Consider the following 19,111-nt stretch of genomic DNA (forward strand, 5'->3'; position numbering starts at 1 on the left):
GATGCCAGGTTTGCAGGTGTGAGATGATTTAAAGTTGTTTCCTGGGATCCTACAATAAATAAAGAGTGTGGCTGGTGATGTGGTGACAGGGAGAGAGGCATGTGGCACTTCACAGCAGTGGGAGGAATCATCTGTGAAGCATTATATGGAAACACAGGTCAGGGGACACCACTCCCAGCATACAAGGAGACACCAGAAGCCCTGGAATAAAACCCAACAAAGGCAACGAGATGTAAAAATCACTTTTCTTTGTGTCAGGCTGTCTGGAGGGATTTGTCCCTGCCTGAGAATGTCTGAAGTGGGTAGCTTATGGGATGGATTGAAAACTGGTGGCAGTTCATGATAAACAGCACCTTTTGTGGGTCTGCATTTTCCAGTAGGATAATTATTTCCCTTTCCCAGCACACTGCTCATACCCATTTCTCTTTCCACAGAACATTGTGCTTTAATGACGCTTCATGTTTAATTCCCGAGATGCAATTTTGCCTTCACACCACAGACAACGGCCCTTGAATCAGCAGAAGGGCCAGCGTGGGGACACCCGAGCAGCAGCACTGCCAGGCCAGCGTGTGACACAGCCACCACATCACCTCGAGGCACTGAGAATCACCCGCTCTCTCTGTACAGAGCACCATGGTTTTTGAAGAGGCCATTCCAGGGCTGCTGGTGGTAGTGGGATGCTTGGCACGGTGCAGGCGTGTGTCCTGGCCTTCATCCTGCTGTGCAGAAAGGAGCTGGTGGGGTGTGAGGGCTGGGGGTTGGCAGGGGGCTGGACCTCACCCCACAGGTGGTGGGCAGGCTTGCTGCCTCCTCTTCTGCCCAAAGCAGTGCAAGCACCAGCTCTGTGCCAGAGTTGTACAGACTCTATTGCTAAAAACAGTCACTGATGGCAGAAACTGATCTGTAGGGAACAGCAGGCAGGTCCTGGCTGTGGGAAGGAGCTCAGCCTCACATCCAGTCCAGGCTGCAACCGACCATGGCACAGAAATCCCATGGCTGCCTTGACTGTGCCACTGCCATGATGCTGGTGGCAGGATCCCATCCAGGAAGGTGCTGAGGAGCTGACAGGAGGTCCCAAAGGTCCCAAGACCATGCTGTCCCAGTGCTGGTGGTGGGGAACAACCCAGGCCAGGGCCACGCAGTCTGGTGGAGTACCCCAAAGCCTCATCAGTCCGGTGCTGTTGGGTCAGAGCACCATTCAATAAAGGTTCAAGGAGGTGAGAATGGTGGCTGAAGGCTGGTGTAGGCGAAGTTTCACCCAATGGTATCAAGTGTTGGGGTGCAGCAAGGGGACCCCGTTTCTGCCAGTGGCGGGGGGGTCCTTGGGGTTTGCACGGCTAGGAGCCGGGCCCCTCGGGGGGCTGGGGTGGGGGGCTCAGCTGGCTCTCCAGCAGCGCCCGCGTCCCTTCAGCTGATAACCTCCGCAGCCGCAGCCGTACCGAGCCGTAGGTGCCACCGGTGCGGCGGGCGGCCCGGGCGCGGCGGCGGGCGGCGGCGGCGGCCAGCAGCAGGGCGGCGAGCAGGAGCCCGCCCAGGGCCAGCAGCGCCAGCCCGGCCACGGTGCAGCGGTCGAGGCGGGCGCGGAGCCGGGCTGCCCGAGCCTCCAGCCGCTCCATCTGGCGCGCCGGTACCGCGGGGTCGGGCCGCGCCGCCCGCGGAACGGCCCCCGCCAGCACCACCAGCGCCGCGCCGCCCAGGGCGCAGCCCAGCGCCAGCGCCAGCCCCGGGCCCGCCGGCACCGGCCCCCCCGCGCCCGCGCCCGCACCGGCCCCCGCACCCGCCGCCGCCGCCTCGTCCGGGCTCCGCAGCTCCGCCGCCCGCGGGGACGCCATGGAACCGCCGCCGGCCTGCGCGGCCGAAGGTGAGCGAGCGGTCGAAGCGGGACGGGATGCTCCTCTGGCTCGGAGACAGGTCCCCGAACCGGGATGCTTCCCCAAACCAGAGAGCCGAACCCCGAGGGCGGAATGCTTCCCCTTCCCGGAGTGGCTTCCCCTGACCGGGCTACCAGCCCCACCCCGCAGGTCTCCGAACCGGGCTGCTCCTCCTCCTGGGGTCTCTCTTAGCCGAACCGGGCAACCTTCGGAGCTGAGACCGCGCCCGGACTGTCCCCCTTCCCCGGAGCCGAACCCCAAACCGGGCTGCTCCCCTTTCCTGAACCCGGCAGCTGCCTCTCCGAGCCGAGTCGTCCCACCTGGCTCTCCCCCTTCCCAGACCACTGCGCGACCCACCTTCCCGAATCCGTCTGAAACTCCCTGTGGGGACCTGTGTCCCTGTGACTCCACTAAATTGCCCCTCACCGGACCCTCCTCTCCCGCCGGGGTCTGTCCTCCCGTTCCCCGCTCCCGCACCGGGCTGTGGCCCCGCTCCGTGCACCGGGCTCCGCTCCCGCTTCTCCGCTCGGTCTGCCCTCCCCGCCGATGCCCGCACCGAGCTGCCCCGCTTCCCCTCCCGGTCCCCCGCGTCGGGCTGCCTACCCCCGCCGCCTCCCCGGTTCCCCGGGCAGGTGCCGGTGCCGCCGCGGGGCGGGCGGTGGGTGCCCCGAGCTGCGGTCGCGCACGGCCGCCGCACGCACACGCACACACACACACACGTACGGGAGGCACACACATGCACTCACATGCACACGCCCGGGTGCACACCGGCACCTGCTGTGCACGTACCCCGGGCAGCAGAGACCCCTCTGTGCACCCCTCCCGAAGAGCCGGGACCCTCCGTGGGCACCCCGGGGGGCTGCGTGGGGAGGGGCTTTGGAGAGGACAGAGCAGCACGGTGGGTTTTATATGGGGTCTGCCTGGAGGACGTGCCCCCCACAACCAGCAGTTCCCTGTGGGACCCGAGGTGGAGCTGGGCTGGGGACACTGGGGCTGCAGCATGAGCATCCCTAGAGTCAAAGACAGCAGGGAGAGGTCCCATATGGATGTTGCCCAGCCTATCCCAAATTCCCAGGGAAAGTGGGGGTTGACCTGGGTTTGGGCCAGGTATGATATGCCCCAGCCTGGGACAGAGGAGCTCCTGGCCCCTGCGGTTCCACCACAATCCCACTGCAGTCCCATGAGATAATGCCCTCCTTCTCACACACACACACACAGACACACACAAGTTATTTGTTCCAGTTTTCTCAGAGCATTCATATCAGTGCCTGCACTCTTCTTCTCCCTGACCTGGCACCAGAACCAGGCACGTGCCCCAGAAGTGACCTGCTGGCAGCCACACACTTTCCCTCATTTATTAATATTTGGAGCAGTGCCTGGAGATGTGGATATAAATCCCAAGCAATAGCGGGTGGGCTGCTGACAGCTGCTGGGAAGGTTTGTCCGTCACTTTGCCATTCCCTTCAACACCTTCACATGCTTTCAGCATCTCCAGAAGCACACCCAGTGCTGTGGGCGCTGGGTGACCTCCGTGCTGGGGCTGCAGGGATGCCACTTGTGCCCTGCACCCTGTCCCCATTATGTCCTGAACCCTGTCCCCATACACAGTGTATTCCTCTGCAGCTACACTGGGCTCTGCATTATCCATAGTGTCTGTGCACTGCTCTGTGTGGAGATGTCAGGTGGGAGTCTCTTGCCACCTGTGTCGTGACAGGGCAGGGAGTCAGATACAGCTAAAATGGATAAAAAAGGGTCAGAGAGTTTTAGAGCATGCCACACAAATAAAGAAGTGTGTTTGTGTTTTCTGAGGGCTGGATGGTGCAACACGATCCAGGCTCAGCACCTATCCAGGACAGTGTCCATCCATGATGCTGACTGGAACACTCAAGACCAACACATGGCACCTCTCAGTCTCTGAGCTGCAGCAGGGCCATGGAGCTGCCATGGGAGAGGGCTTGGAACGAGGTGATCTCTAAGGTATCTTCCAATCCAAACCATTCTGTGACTTTGTGACTTTATGAAACAGAGGCTTCCCAGCAAAGTGTCCCCAGAGATGTAGCCAGAAGTGGGATGAGAAAGAAACAGAATTAAAAATAAATGGAAGTGCATCCTGACACGCTAACTACATTTAGAGAGTCTTTAGTACCAACCCACTCTGCAGGAAGGCAGGAGATTCTTGGAGACAAGTAGGTCATGGGACACAGATTGTCCCAAATCAGCAGGAAAAGATGGATTTGGAGCAGGCAGGCATATCACTGTGAACAGATGGGCAGAAGCAGATCTGCTGCCTCACCATCGCCAAATTCCCTGGGAAGACAGAACTGCCACCAGTTTGCTCCTGAGTAGAGCTGTGGTCAAGCCCTCTGTTCTGAAGCACCCAAGCCCTGTGGCTGTCCGTGCACCCAGGGATGCCAAGGCCAGGAGTCTGGCCAGGATGGGGATTTTTGGGGCAGAAGCCAGAGGCACTCATGCTGTGGCTCCCACCTGCCTTCATACAGGGACATGGCAGAGCCTGCCATGGGGTCAGGGCTCCATGCTGCCCGGGGGGCTGCTCCTGCACCCCAATCCCACAGCAATGCTCGAGAGGCCATCTGTGAGGGATGAGGTGGAGGGATGTGTCCTGCTGGCAATTGCTGTTTGCATTGTGCTGCCCCAGGATCCCACTGCCATTGCTGGATGGGAGCTGGAGGGGACCCCAGGCCTTTGAAGGGACCTTGAGGTAGCCCAAACACCTTCCCCAGCCTGATCCTGAGTGGGTGAGCATGAGGATGGGGACTGGCAAAGGCCACTCCATCCCCAAGGTGCTGGCACTAAGAGAAGAGGAGGCGAAACTGAGACAGTCAAGGTCTGTGCTGCCAGTGCAGGAGTAAAGAGAGGAGGGCGACAGCCAAGGTCAGAGGGAGCACTGCCAAAATTCACAATGAAACTGCAGGAGTGCTGGAGGGACGAGACAGACGACTTGGAAAGAAAAGGAAAGAGGAGGGAGGGAAGGAGTCTGGGAGATGGAATAGGGTGAAGGAGCCAGACAGGGAACCAGGGATGGGAACATGTCACTCTGCAGACGAAATGATTGAACATGGATGAGAGGGACAGCAAATGGGAGCCTCAGGCAGGCAAAAGAGGACAGCAGGAGCAGGAATGTGATGGAGCCAGACAGGCTGTGGACCTGGCTCTGTTCCCTAATATAGCCCTGTGCAGTACAGCTCAATTTTGGGGAGTGCACAGCTGTCTGGTGCCCACTGGCAGTGCTGACCCCTATCCAGCCTCACTACCGAGGTGAAGTTTAATTCCTGCCTCCTTAGCATTCACAGCATCCCGTGGCAGAGCGAGCGCTCGCAGCCAGCACAGCTCAAGGTGACTCGGAGGTCAGGGAAAAATCAGCCAGGCAACTCAGGAGTTGGCTCTACATCACCAAGAGATCCAGCAATTTGGGAGGACCAGAGATGTCCAGCACATCACAGCCTCCCTGCCTGTCACTGTCAGTCCCTGTGTACCCCAGACACAACATCCCAGTCCTCCCCGTGGAATGGGGGTGGGGGGCAGGGTGGTTCTGATCCACGAATCCGCTCCTGGGAGCTGTTGCCACCAGCAAGGCACACAGGGATGGACATGAGCCTTGGTGCTGGGGAGGACTGGAGCTGCACAGTGGGCATCAGTGAGAGTGGTCCCCCTCTTGCAGGGCATGGAGCTCCCAGACAGGTTTGGTGCCCTGGAAGAGCAGTGGATCCTGCTCTGGGGCTCGTGGGAGGTTCCTCCAAGTCCTTGTTGGGGATACACCACTCCAAGGATGGTTTATAGCAAAAATCCCTCTCCTTCCCCAAACGTCTGAGCCCCAGCCCAAAGGCAGCTGGAGGGATGGAGCCCTGCTTGCCACTATGACCAGATGCAGAGCAGTACAGGGATGAGGCTCAGCACTTTCTTGGCGATAATTAAGATCTTGTTATCTTCAGCTAACACCAGGGAGACAGGGAAAACCTCGGGTGCCTTGTGATATGGCAACAGCTGATGCTCCGGGCTGTGCCTGGGAGCAACGGGAGCCTCGCTTGTTCTGCCTGAATATAAAGCATGGAAAGCACGAAGCAGAGGATGACAAATTATTTTTTTCCTGGCTGGTGACACCTAAGTGTGCAAACATACTGTCTTCTCTCAGGGGTGGCTGGAGCTGACACCGATGGATGGCTGTGCACCTCTTGCTTTCCCCTCCTGCACAGAGGTCCAGTCTGAGGTTCTGGTTTTTTGTTTGGCTTTTTTGTTTTCTTCTGCAAATTTCCTTCACCAAGGGAGTTTTCTCAGACGTGTCTGGAGCCACGCAGGAGCTGCTCACCTGCAGAGAAAGAGATGGGGCGGTGTCTGCAAGCGGGCTCTTAGAACGTCAAGCGTGAAAGCGATTGGGAGGAGAAAGGGAGGGGAAGAAAGGAGAGGAGAGGAGAGGAAGGGAGGAGAGGAAGGAAGGACAGATGGATGGGGAGAGTGAGGTTGCTCTCCACTCTCATGAACCCAAAATGAGGGGTGCCACAACTTGTTCCCGGGCATGTGTGGGTACTGCTGGTGAGCCCCAGGAAGGAGGGGGCATTTACAGCGGCAGGAGGGCTCCGTGGCAGTGCGGAGCTGTGGCGGCCGGGCGCGGAGGTTTCGGCCGGCGCTGCCCGCACCGGCTCCGAGGGCGGGCTCGGTGTGGGGACCCCTCGCGGCGCCTCCTCGCGCTCGGCTGAGGCCTGAGGAGGGTCCGCCCGCCCCGCCGAGCCCCTCAGCGCCGGCGGATCCCCTCAGAGCCCCTCAGCGGCCGGCTGTGCCCATCCATCCCTCAGGATCCCGCTAAATCCCACACGTCCCTCCTGGCATTGCTCAGGCCCCCTGTCCCCTCAGCGACTTGGACACCTCATCCCTCAGGCCTCCCTGTCCCCTCAGGCACCACTAAATCCACCCTGACCATCCCCTAAGGATCCCGCCAAATCCCCCCCCACACACACCCACCCTCTGAGGGTCCCGCTAAATCCGTTCATTCCCTCAGTGCTCTCAGGGTTCTCCCATTCCCTCAGCACCCAGCCGGGTGATCCCAGCCCTTCTGGATCCCACTAAGTCCTCACATCCCCTCAATGTCTGCCTGGGTACCCTGTCCCCTCTGATCCCATAAATCCTCTCATCCCCTTCAGTGCCTGGTTGTGTCCCCCCATCCCCTCAGATCCCACTAAATTCCCCCTTGCCCATAGCACCCGACTGGGTCCCCCACCCCCTCAGATTTCATTAAATCCCTAATCCCTCTTGGTGCCCCAGGACCTATCTCCTGTTGCAACGGGAAGAGCTCAGGGAATTTTGTCAGGGTTGCCCTGAGACCTTTGGCCAGGCACCATGTTCTACGTCCATTTGCTCATCAACAAGCGGGGCCCGCTGGCCAAAATCTGGATGGCTGCCCACTGGGAGAAGAAGCTCACCAAGGCACATATCTTTGAGTGCAATTTAGAGGCCACCATACAACAAATCGTCTCCCCAAAGGTAGGCTGTGGCATGAGGAGGGATCTCCTGGAGAGTCCTGGGGTGGAGGTCTTGGTCTCTTGTAGAGAACTCTATTAATTCTGTGTAATACTTTAATGTTTTTGCCAAACATATTAACTCCTGAACAACATTTTTCTTAAATTTAAATCCTTACAGTTTACTATAGCTCTGCGAACCTCTGGACACTTACTCCTGGGGGTGGTGCGGATTTACAATAGGAAAGCAAAGTACCTCTTGGGAGACTGCAATGAAGCTCTGACCAAAATGAAGACAGCCTTTCGTCCAGGTACATACAAAATTCAGTGTTTTTTTATCTGTGTTCTGTACCACTCTCATTTTACAAGTTAATTTTTAGATATTTCTGTTAAATACACATTACTGACCCCAAAGTAAACCGAACATGCTAGCACCTACTGCTGGTGTTTAGTCTGGCTTAATTTAGTGCTATTTCAGGTCTTTGACTCCCTTAACAGAAGCAGTATCTTAAGTGGGCTTACATGAAGATGCTTGAGTTCAGCCTCCATTGCTAGATAATTAATTATAATTTCTGATGACACCAACAACATGTCTAACAGTGTCAGTGCCAGACCTGACAGTGTGTTTTGAGCTCTAGCCATGTAGACAGGGAGAAGGGAGCTGAGATGACTGGATCCTTTTCCAACAGACTCTGTGTTTGTTATACTTAGGCAATAAATGGGAGGCACTGTTGTCTAAAAAAAAGCCTGAGAACACCAATGTCTACCGCCAGTTTTAATGTGCTTTGTGACCTGGCCTGTTTGCAAAATAGTGAATAATTACTCTGCATTATTCTCAAGGATATGATCACAGAATTATAGAATCACAGAACCATTTACGCTGGAAAATCCCTCCAAAACCCAGTCCAACTGTTCACCCAGCACTGCCAAGGCCACCACTAAGCCATGTCCCCAAATACCACATGTCTTTCAAATCCCTCCAAGGATGGTGACTCCAGCATTACCCTAGGCAGCCTGTGCCAGCGCTTGAAAACCGTTTTAGTGAAGAAATTTTCCTTAATATGCAACTGAAATCTGCCAGCCACAACTGGTGGCTGTTTTGGAGATAGATCCTATAGCAACTTGGAGAGCACCACACAGCTCAAGAGCACACAACAGTCACCACTGCTGCAACAGAGACTTTACCTAGACAGAAGGGGGGAGAATAATCTCAGAAGAAGTGGTAAAATGCTGAAAGAGGCTTTTCAGGGAAGCTGTGAAATCTTCATCAACAGAAATAGTCAAAAGTGATCTGACTGAAATTAACCCCATTCTGAGCAAATGGTTGGGTTGGATGACCTTGAGAAGTCCCTCCTTGTGTGAATTTTTCCAGGACTCTCTGATACCCAAGTAATTGGCAGTCTGAGCATATAATTATTTGATGCTGGAGAACAGTTTTATGGAGACAGAGCAGAGGAAAGGAAAACACAGTGGTTCATTTGCAGTGTTGTGAAAGACTCTGGCTGGAGTCTCCCAGTCTCAGCTGGGAGAACCTTCCAGGGACTTAAAGCAGCTGTTCACCAACACAAGTACTTAAATATTTCAGGTCCTGTTGCAGCAGACTCTTTTGTATGTGTCTGTAAAAAATAGATCATCTTAAGGACATGGAAACTGAAATTCCACTTTTGGGTGCCTAAGCTTTACCTTTCTGTGATTTAGAATGGCAGCAGCCCCTCCTGACAGGTTTATAGGCTTATTATACCTACTCGGGAGAGAACACTACTTTTATTTTATTGATACTTATTTTGTTATGTTGTCTCTTTATTTCAGGGCTTCTTGACCTCCCAGAAGAGAACTTTGAGGCTGCTTATCAGTCCATTACATTACCTGAAGAATTTCATGATTTTGAAGCACCACTACCAGATGTAAAGTAAATGCTTCCCCAGTTTTTATTCATTCTTTTAGAATTTTCAGAAGTAAAAGCTATACTTGGTGTTATCTGATCGAGACTCAGGTTGGGTTGTTTCTATTTAATAACTGAATTCTCTTAAATTCTGATCTTTACAAGGCTACAGGCACAGGCATTGTGCTTTGGTAGTTTTCCTCAGTCCTTTAATCAACAGACCTTCACAATGGAATAATGTCTTGAACTTAGACTTCAGGATTTTAAATTGTCTGAGTGAAGGATACAAACAGCTTTCTGAACCTCAAGAGAAGAGATAAAAATTAGTGTTAATCCTGAAAGATGTGGCCAGTAACCCACACAGTGTTGCACTGTTCCACTGGGTAACTTCATTTTGTTTCTGCTCCACTGCTCTCTGGGGCTGGGGTGTTTTATCAGCAATAGTCAGCCTAGCTCCTGAGAAAAAGCATGCATATTTCTTAGGCTTTTTTGACACAAAGCAGCATTAATGTAGAAAACTGATAAAAACCAGGAGGCTAAGTCATGTTTGTGATGGCTCTGATGCCCCAAAAGTCCAGGACAAGGGATTTCCACTGAGGGTTGCTCTGTTCCTCCTCATAAATATGGTTTGATGGGATCATGATGGGATTATTATTTTGTAAGTACAGCTGCAATATAATACACTTTATTCAAGTGCCTCAGTGTGCTAACTCTGTAAAGGTGCCTTTTCTACCTGCCCAAAGAGTTGTGTAATTTGATTTAAAACATGTTTCGCTAATGAGTTGACTTCTGACGAGGGTCTGGTAGGTACCAGGGCTTGGATGGGACAAAATCACAAAAGCCCAAGTTTACTGGCAAAAAGGAGTGGAAAAATATGGGGGCTTGTGATAAAATGCCAGGATTTAAGGCTGTGTAGAAACAAGTTTTGACATTCCAGCCGAATGCTCAATGAGTTTCAGTTCACTCTATATTTTTATATTTTTTTCATCAGAGCTATTGATGTTGCTGAACATTTTACCTTGAATCAGAGCAGAGCTGAAGAAATCACACTTACAGAGGATTATGAAAGCAGTATACTTCTCTGTGATAGAAACTTTGGTGAGAGAAGCTGAGAAGTTGGAAGTATTTCATAAGGGGGAGTGTGTTTTATGTGAGCCATTTCCACATGTGAAAAAGCTGTGATTAAAGGTCCATTTGTCTCATGCTTTTGCTGATTGGCCTATCAAGCTATCTTAGGTTTAAAATTTTGTGTAAGCAATATCATTTGGTGTCAGAGACTGAGAACCAAATCAAACATTTCCTGCTTTTCCTAAATTAGATAACATTGTTTAGTCTTTATTCCATTTGAGGTATGGGATGTCTTGCAATCTTTTAAAAATTACTTGGAAAATTAGGAAATTGATACATCTGGGCTTACAAAACCCACACAGATGAGGGATCAGGAATTGTGTGTTCCCTCAGATGAAGAAGCAGAAGCGCTGAGGAGACAGAGCTTCTTTGAGGGCAGTGTCCTGACGAGCAGTAACAGTCTGGTGGCCGATCCCAACTCAGCCAGCACCAGCCGAGACAAATCTGTGCTGCACGAAGATGTTCTGCACCAAGATGTTTATTCCTTCCAGGATGACCATTTTGGGGATGAGGAGGATGCTGCAGATATGATTGGTAGGGTTTGCCACAGGCAAACAGAATTGGTTCCTTTCCAAATATTTTTATTCTTACAGGAAAACAGTCAAGATAGCACCAAAGAAATTGTTGTCAAACATAAATTCGATGTTATTTGTTGTTTTCATACATATATTTTTGCTACCTGTCACTAAGTCTATGATTACTTAGACACTGCCAAGTCAAATTGGTTTAAAGGCTGTATTTCATTATTTTAGAATTATAGGCATTAAATTTATGCTTAATGTTTAACAATTTAATTTCTATTTTCACAGGTGAAATAGTGCAGTATTTTTATCCTTTCTGTTGTAATAACAAAGGCAGCAAAGTAGTTTCTACATCATTATGGCTCAGAGCATTTATGTAAACCTTACAGATTGATACCTGTTAGCACTATCAAGGCCATATTAAAAAAAAAAAGGTGGAAATCTCAAACGTGGGACTAATCCCTCTTTTGTGTGCTGCTGCAGACAGCCGTACCACTGACGGCCATCTGCGGAAGCTGAGCTTGCTTTCTTTGCAGAGTATTAACCTGGACTAACATTAGGCTGTATCAGGCTATTTCATGACTACTAAGGCTTAGAATGATTAAAACTATGTGCTTTGTCTTTAAGAAATCCTGCTGAGGGATGAGCAAAATGTCCTAGATGAAGACATTCTTGATGTGGAGGAAGCACGTCCTTTGTCACAAGATCTGCCGGAGAACAGCACAGCCAGTGAGTTTGCAGTGTCTGCTCCAGCTCACATAAACCCTCTGTTCCTGTGTTAATGCCTAATGTCACTCACATCCAGCTTTTTGTAGTATCCTTGTGCCTTTTGCCTTTCTTCATTTATTTTGCTTTTTTTTTTCCCCTAAACTGCTTCATCCACCATTTTAGGATCATTTTATTTGATTTAAGGATTCCAGATTTGTGATTTGATATTGCTTAGAAACACCTTCATGTGACATCCTGTTGGATATGCTGTTGGTCCACCCTGCTGCTCGCAGCATGATGTCCCTTTTGAGGGGGAAAGAAACCTAAATAAGGATGTCCTGTAACAGTGAACTTTCCTAGTAAGAGCTTAAAAGGCCTTTTCCAACAGAAACAATTCTGTGCTTCTATTTCTGGCTTCATATTTCTGCACCAAATGACACTTAACTAGCTCATAAAGGTGTTGTTAATCTTCTTTTGGTTTGATGCTGATAAAAGAAATTAAGCTTTGATAACTATTTCTGAGAAATTTTTGCTATCTTAAATTTTGCTATCCTTACTCCCCCATCAGAGTGTTAGTTTAAAACAGAGAATTCTGGAACAGCTTTAAAGGGTTAGAATGGCTCTTGCCTCCCCTTGCTCTATTGCTGGTGCTACTTGTTCCTTTTCTGTTGACAGAGATGTCCACACTGCCATGCACTTGCCTGGAACTGGAAACAGATAGGGATTGAAATGAAACACCTTTGCCCCTAAACACTTTCTGTTGTGTGGGTTTTCTCCAGATCAGTTCTTCTTCTGTCTCTGCTGCGGCCTGGTCGTTCTGGGATCAGTGAAGGGAAGTGTAGAGTATGAGAGTACGAGAAGGAATTGGTGAACATAAATGAGATTATAAACAAGACCACGGGTTCTTATTTCTTGCTGGTTTTGTCTGGTAGCATTCTCTGTCGTGTGATTGAGAAATTAGTCCATATTGTAATTTTTTTTAAAATTTGGATTATTTGCTGTGTTTTCTTGCAGTTGAGTCCAACTGTGCAGACACCACTGTTAAGGATGTAAATCACACAATGGATGAGACAACTCTTTTGCTCCAGGAAGAAGGATTTGTGCTTGAGCCAGTTGATGACACAGGTCAGAATTTGATCAGTTTCTGATGAATGTTTGCATTAACTAGGTTTGGTTTGCTTCTTAATAGTGAAAATATTTGCTATATATATTATTTCCACCTTAGATTTCATCTGCTCCTGCTGTCAGAGTTCCTTTTTACAGTAAATATTATACAAATCCAATGCCAGGTTATTTATCTCAGCTGCCCAAATTTCTGCTTGCAGTTTCTTCTACCTACGAAGTCAAGTTTTGTTGCTTTTCAGCTCTGGTAGCATTGCAAGCTTGGCCTGCCTCCAGGGTGGTACTGAAGATTCACCTGAAAAACTTTAATTGCCAATTACACATCAGTGACTTTTATATTTAAAATCACAATCCTAAAATTTTCAAGCTTTTGAAAAACATTGGTTTGTGAACTTTTAACAAGATCCAAGGTGAAGAGTATTACATTTCCTCTGCAGAGGAAACCTCAATGTCCTCTATCACATTGGTGCCTCTTTATGAATAAGCAAGCTCATGTTGACAGCAATATTTACAATATTGGAATTTTCCGGCCTGCCCAAATAATATCCAGGAAGTTATGGCTATATAACTAATCTGTGTCTTTCTTTTGTGTTTACATCTTTATTAAATTGCTAAATGATTAAACTGACAAATACAGATATTAATTATGAGGTAATGAAACCTCTTGAGTGCATCAGCAGTTCCTAGAGCACTTAACTTCCTGATGGATTAAAGACAGATTATTCAGTCTTGTTGCTCTAGCATGTGTTCTCATGAAGTTGTCCTGTACACAGCTCTTTATTAAAAGAGTCATTTGTCTTCCACAATTAAACATAAGGGAATTTCCAGCAAAAGAGTACAAAGAGTGAAAACATTGTAGAAACTTTTGAAGGAGTGGCCTGCGCACTTGTACTTTGATTTTCAAGTCTAGGCAGTGTTCAGAAGGTTGGCAGCCAGGTTGATTCACTGGGGGTTTTTTGTGTGCTTAATGTCCTAAGAATTGAACTTAAGACTTGTTATTAATACTTGCTTTATGTAGCTGTCACCCAGAGGAGCAACAAACAAAGAAAGAGGAAGCTGCTGGTGGATGTAGAGAAGGAGCTCAGCTGCCACACCATTTACAAGCAGCTCACCGACTACACAGACCTCCTGGGCACGCTGGACCTCGCTCCCCCAACCAAGAAAATGATGATGTGGAAGGAGTGGGGAGCTGTGGATAAACTCCTGTCCCATTCTTCACAGCCTATGCTTCATGCTCAGCTGCAAAAGGTAAAGATCAGTTCCTTGTGGGGTCTATGCCACTGTGTAGGTTCCAGGATTTTTGCAGAGCTGGGATCTGACTGAGAGAGGTTTTGCAGACTCTGTTTGATCCGAACTTGGAGCTGACTGCAGGTGTGCACTGAGCATTGCTCTGCAGTATTGGTCCGCTGGACACCTGATGGTTTGCACACTCACCACTAATTGTTCCTTCTGTGGGGTCACAGCCTTAACCTTCTGTGCTCCAACAAGTGAAAAATTACAAAAAGAACATGAGAGCTGATGTTTCATTTCACACACTGGCGCCTGACTGATCTTATACTGAGACACAACATTTTACTTTTCTGTCAATTTCTTTTATACTTTCTCCTTTGTTGTATTGTTCTCTGGTTTATTTACTCTTTGTAATAAATTTGAGATATCTTTTGTTTATATTTACTTTAAAGGTACGTCATTCATTATTAGTGGAATATTGCTGATGGATTTGGAAGGGTTCACTGCAGCAGTGCAGCTTCACCACTTAGAGTCCAGCTGGAGAATTACAACTTGCTCTTTAAGAAGATGAAAACTGCAGATGCTTCTTTCTTTCATTCTTCCTTACTGGCTGAAAATGATTCAAGTTGCTCATAAGATGTTTTTTTTTCATGGAATTCACATTGGAGCTGTAGAAGGATATTGATTAAAAACAAAACAAAAAAAAATTGCAGATTCTCAGCATGACCTAATTAAAATACTGAAATTCTGGGTTGCAGTAATTAACATACAGCTCATATTCATATTTTGTGTAGATGTTTGTAAATAATCTGACTTGATATTCTGAAAGCAAACAAAAACCAATTATTTTCAGTTGTTTGAAAAATGCTTCAAGACTGACAAATGTAAGATGAGAGCAAATGGAATACAGACGATGTCTGAAATGAAAGAAATGGGAAAAGAGCAAGATACTACAGGTAATATTTTAATTCTATTGTGCAAAATTAGCTGTTAGAGAGTATTTTATATTCTACATAATGTTTGAGAGACACAAGAGGTGTTGATGTGCAGTATTACGCAAATTACTACTTTGCTGTTCTTTTGTTTCTTAGAAATTAAATGAAATCCAAGTCTTTTATTCCTTGTGGCATAAGAAGATATTTTTGGTTTCATCTTTGGTTTCTCTAATTATCTCTGAAACTGCAGATTTGGGTAATGTTGCTTGTGTGGTTTTTTCAATATAATTTAAAAAAAATAGCCTCCCACTTCTTCTAAGCTTAATCAAACTCCTCTCCAAAATCCCAAATTAATGTAAATAGTTCTACTTGTATCTGGAAGATGTGTTTGGTTAGTATCAGGCAAAAAGAAATGTTCCATTTTAGATCTTCTGAGAAGCATGTATCCACTTTCATTCTTTTGCTCTGCTGGGAACTTAACCTACCTCAAAAATTAATTAACAAACCCACCTCCAGTGAGTCCATAAAGGTCAACTTTCAGAAGAGGAAAACCTGCCTTGGAAGGTTCTTCTTTCATGCTCCTGTTGGGACTAATGTTTCTTCAATATTTGCTTATTCTGGCTCTTCCTCTCAAAGACTCTGAACTTGTGTGTGATTTTTAGTTTTCAGTGGGTTTTTTAAAGGATGGTGATTCACAGTAATTTCCTCTTCAACCTTGGTTTTCTATTAATACAGAGATGCTGCCAATAGAAGAGCCAAGTTACCTGCAGGAGCCAGCTCATTCCGAGACTGGGAGAAAAATTAGAAATGATTCCTTTATGTTGACATCACAGAATGACAGAAATGAAACCAATGAGAACTGTGGTGAAATTATAGTGAGCAGTTTTCCTCAGTTTTAGAGACTTAAGTGTGCCTATTGGTTCCACTTTTTGCTAAGTTCCATTTAAAACATGTTAAGAAATTACTAATGTTTGGAAAGGATGCTAAAAACAGCCAAGAGAGCATTAAGTAGCTTGTGTGATGAAAGTTTATTTATAATTTGGTAAACTCACATAATGAATGAATGATGAATTAAAATGTTTATTCATCAGCATAGATTACAGTTTAATCACCAAGTATAAGTGAGAGCTTAATATTAAATATGAAATATTGTACTGAAGAGACAAATATAATCTTTATAAAGGATAAAACTTACATTTCGTGTGTCATGTTGAGGAAATACTTAAGCAATATATCTTCCATCTTCACTTCTGCTAAAGGGCATTCTTTAGGGAATATGAGACTCATTAATGTTGAAAAGTGATGAAATTGGAGCTAGTGGCAGCAGAAAATGTGTGCTCCATGCCTGAACTCTGCCCATAGGTTTAGATTCATCTGTAGATAAATCCTACAGCAAGGTGCTTCCCAGTATCAGGAAAGACATGGTAGAAATAGCAGCTATTCACTAATTTTGAAGAACTTGATTACAATAAATTCTTTGAGCAGAACTGTGTGAGGAGAACTGCACTGTGTGCATAAATAGTCAGGCCTAGTGATTGTCTTTTTCATGCTCACAGGAGGATGGAGCAGCTTTCTCCGAGAGCTCAAAAAATTCCCTGGGCCAGGAAGCTGAAGCACAGCAGGTGGAAGTGCCAGAGGTGTGTGTCCCAAGCTGATGGCCCTGCCTTGTTTCAGAAGAGAAAAAAAAAAAAAAAAAAAAAAAAAAGCATCATGAACTTACAGGAAGTTTTGCTTCCTGTGAGAAGGAAATAATTCCAACCTTGCTGGTTCTGAGGATGTTCAGGTACTCTGAAACCAGGGCAGTCAGCTGCAGACTTGAGAGGTTAAGCCCAAAATCCCAAGACAAATATTTGAATATCTCTTTAAGCTCCTGGCCAGTACAAATCCTGTCAGAATTCCAGTCCCACAGAGCAGTCCCTGGCTGTGGAGCTGCCTCACTGGGACCATGTCCATGCTGCACCTGAGCTGTCTCTGTAGCACAAAGCACACAGGTCCCATTCTTTCCTTTGTTTCACACAGCCTTGTGTGAACACAGAGGTGTCAGAGGCTCCAGATTCCCTGAATTTGGCCATCCAGATATCCAGCTCTATCTGGATTTTCAGCCAGGCTGGAACTCCTGTCCTTTTTCTCGTGGTGTGACTTTTTACACACTCTGACTAACCTTCTGTTTACTTCCTCCCAAGGAGCAAACAATGACCAGGAAAGACAATGAAAAAATAAGATGGGGCAAAAGAACTCTTCGGTTACAAAAAACTTTACAGGTACCAGTGCTGGATTTTGTTATTAGATACCAAAAGCTGGTGTTGATTTCAGCTGGACCATGCTAGAAAAACTCTTCCTTCTACTGTCTACAGTACTGTCTTCTACATTGTGTCTCTGCCTCTCACTTGCAGCATGTGTTTTTTTTTGGTATTTCTGTGGAAAATCGCAATTCTGGGTGCTTGATGTATGATGTTCCTTTCCACAGCTGCTGGAATTACTAGAATTTTCTGAATGCTCTTTTTTTAAATGTATTTCAAAGGTTCTGTGCAAATAGTAAACAAATATTAACAACCTTTAAAAAAAACAAGAGAACTCTGAAACCAAAGAACTGCTCAAGGATATTTATTGTTATAAATCACAAAGAATGATGGAAGCACTCCACTGGTGTAATGGAATTCTGTGAAATTGTAGATTTTAGTAACAGACATAAGTACCAACACTATTACGGCATTAAAATGTTAAGAGTCACTTCTATAAACACAGATGGAAGATAGCTGGAGAGGTTGTGAACTCCCCATCTCTGGAATTGTTCAAGGCCAGGTTGGATGGGGCTTGGAACAACCTTGTCTTGTTGGAGGTATCCAGGGTGGGGGAATGAGATGATCTTTAAGGTCCCTTCCAACCCAAGCCAGTGTGTGCTTCCATGATTCTATGGAGATTGGATCCTATTTGAGGCATTCAGGCAGAGATATTCCCTCTACGCAGCGCTCTCTGCTTGGGCTCCAGTTTTACTGGTGGGGAAGCTGACTGAGTGATTTCTCATTTCCCTCACGCAGCAACTGAAGAGATCAGGCGTGTGTTCCTTCAGTTTTCGGGAGCTCTGCCGGAGAAACAACCGCAAAGAAGCTGCAGCCACATTTTACATCTTCCTGGTGCTGAGGAAGCAGCAGGTCCTCAAGCTGCAGCAGCTCGAGCCCTTTGCTGACCTCATAGCCACTGCTGGGCCCATGTTTGGCAAGATCAGATAAACTGATCAAAATACAGCTTAGGTTGCACTTTCCAGCAAATAGTTTTCCTGGAAAAAGGATGGAATGTCTTGTCAAGCTGTGGGAGATGAGCAGAGCTCCCTGTCCTCTACACCACCCAGTAATGGCTTGTGCAGGGGTCCTGCCCCAGGTGATCACTGCAGGGCTTATTATTAATATTTATAGTTATATGATGAGTTATATGATAGTCATACAATATGTTAATAAAATACCACTAAAATAGATATTCTACATAAGAGATTTACATTGTGAAGGATTTTATAAAAGTCCTCAAAGGAATTTTATGAAAGTCCTTGAAGGGTTTTTAAAAAAGTCCTTCAAAACCTTTCTCAAGAGACTACTTTTGGAGCTTAAATTATTTTTGACAAGGCCTGTGTCTGTTAATTCTCTAATATCATCAGTAAGAGTTATCTGTTTACTCTCTGTAGCAAAAAAAAAAAAAAAAGACTATTTAAAATCGTTCCTGTCAAAGAATATTCAATATTTCATATTTTAAGATCTAGCAGGGTACTGTATCCAGCATTGCTTTTGTGTGTTCAGGCAGACAGAAGTTACACTGGCCTTAGAAGAGTCCAGAAGTTGCAGCAAGAAATTCTATTTTCTATAAATCCTGCATTTTCAGATTTCACAGAGCTTTTTAACTTATTAACACCTTTATTCATGTGTAGATCTACATAAAAATGGATGTTAACTGAAATATTATCAGTTCTTTGTATTTTTATCTAATTTAGGATAAATTTTATCCCTTTTACTGTCATTTTCTGAAGCTCTTGGTTTCTGGCTGCCTCCCACCTGGAGGAGGGATGGTTGTGCCCCACTCAGGTGCTTCTGTGCTGTGGGGACATCACTGTTCCTTCATGTGGAATCAATAAAAATCAGAAGATGTTTCCTTTGCTTGTTGGTATTTCTTCTGAAGGATCAAATCCTATGGGTTCATCTCAGAGTGAGGGACTTGGTGATTTTACCTTAAATGGGAAACAATGGGTGATACTGTCACC

The 19,111-nt window shown here is 47.1% G+C and overlaps 2 protein-coding genes across 5 annotated transcripts; one reads left to right on the plus strand and one right to left on the minus strand.

Annotated features, from left to right (window-relative positions):
- Positions 1-227: 227 nt before the first annotated feature.
- TMEM74B (transmembrane protein 74B) lies at positions 228-2,032 on the minus strand. Its single transcript, XM_032752055.3, has one exon. It carries the CDS (start codon positions 1,830-1,832, stop codon positions 1,338-1,340), a length of 495 nt encoding a protein of 164 aa, XP_032607946.3. The 5' UTR covers positions 1,833-2,032; the 3' UTR covers positions 228-1,337.
- On the plus strand, positions 1,723-19,002 carry RAD21L1 (RAD21 cohesin complex component like 1). 4 transcript variants are annotated; one of them, XM_072917099.1, is made up of 14 exons: positions 1,723-1,861; positions 7,146-7,364; positions 7,521-7,650; positions 9,149-9,248; positions 10,213-10,319; positions 10,683-10,883; positions 11,498-11,599; positions 12,593-12,703; positions 13,719-13,948; positions 14,784-14,886; positions 15,601-15,740; positions 16,422-16,502; positions 17,049-17,126; positions 17,904-19,002. In XM_072917099.1, exons 2-14 carry the CDS (start codon positions 7,221-7,223, stop codon positions 18,093-18,095), a joined length of 1,719 nt encoding a protein of 572 aa, XP_072773200.1. In that variant the 5' UTR covers positions 1,723-1,861; positions 7,146-7,220; the 3' UTR covers positions 18,096-19,002. The 4 variants fall into 4 exon arrangements, with proteins under 4 accessions (XP_072773200.1, XP_072773202.1, XP_072773203.1 ...); XM_072917100.1 differs by lacking the exon at positions 1,723-1,861 and adding an exon at positions 6,276-6,419; XM_072917101.1 differs by lacking the exon at positions 10,683-10,883.
- The last annotated feature ends 109 nt before the right edge of the window (positions 19,003-19,111 follow it).

This window comes from Taeniopygia guttata, chromosome 20, assembly GCF_048771995.1.
Source record: "Taeniopygia guttata chromosome 20, bTaeGut7.mat, whole genome shotgun sequence".
NCBI classification, from domain to species: Eukaryota; Metazoa; Chordata; class Aves; order Passeriformes; family Estrildidae; genus Taeniopygia; species Taeniopygia guttata.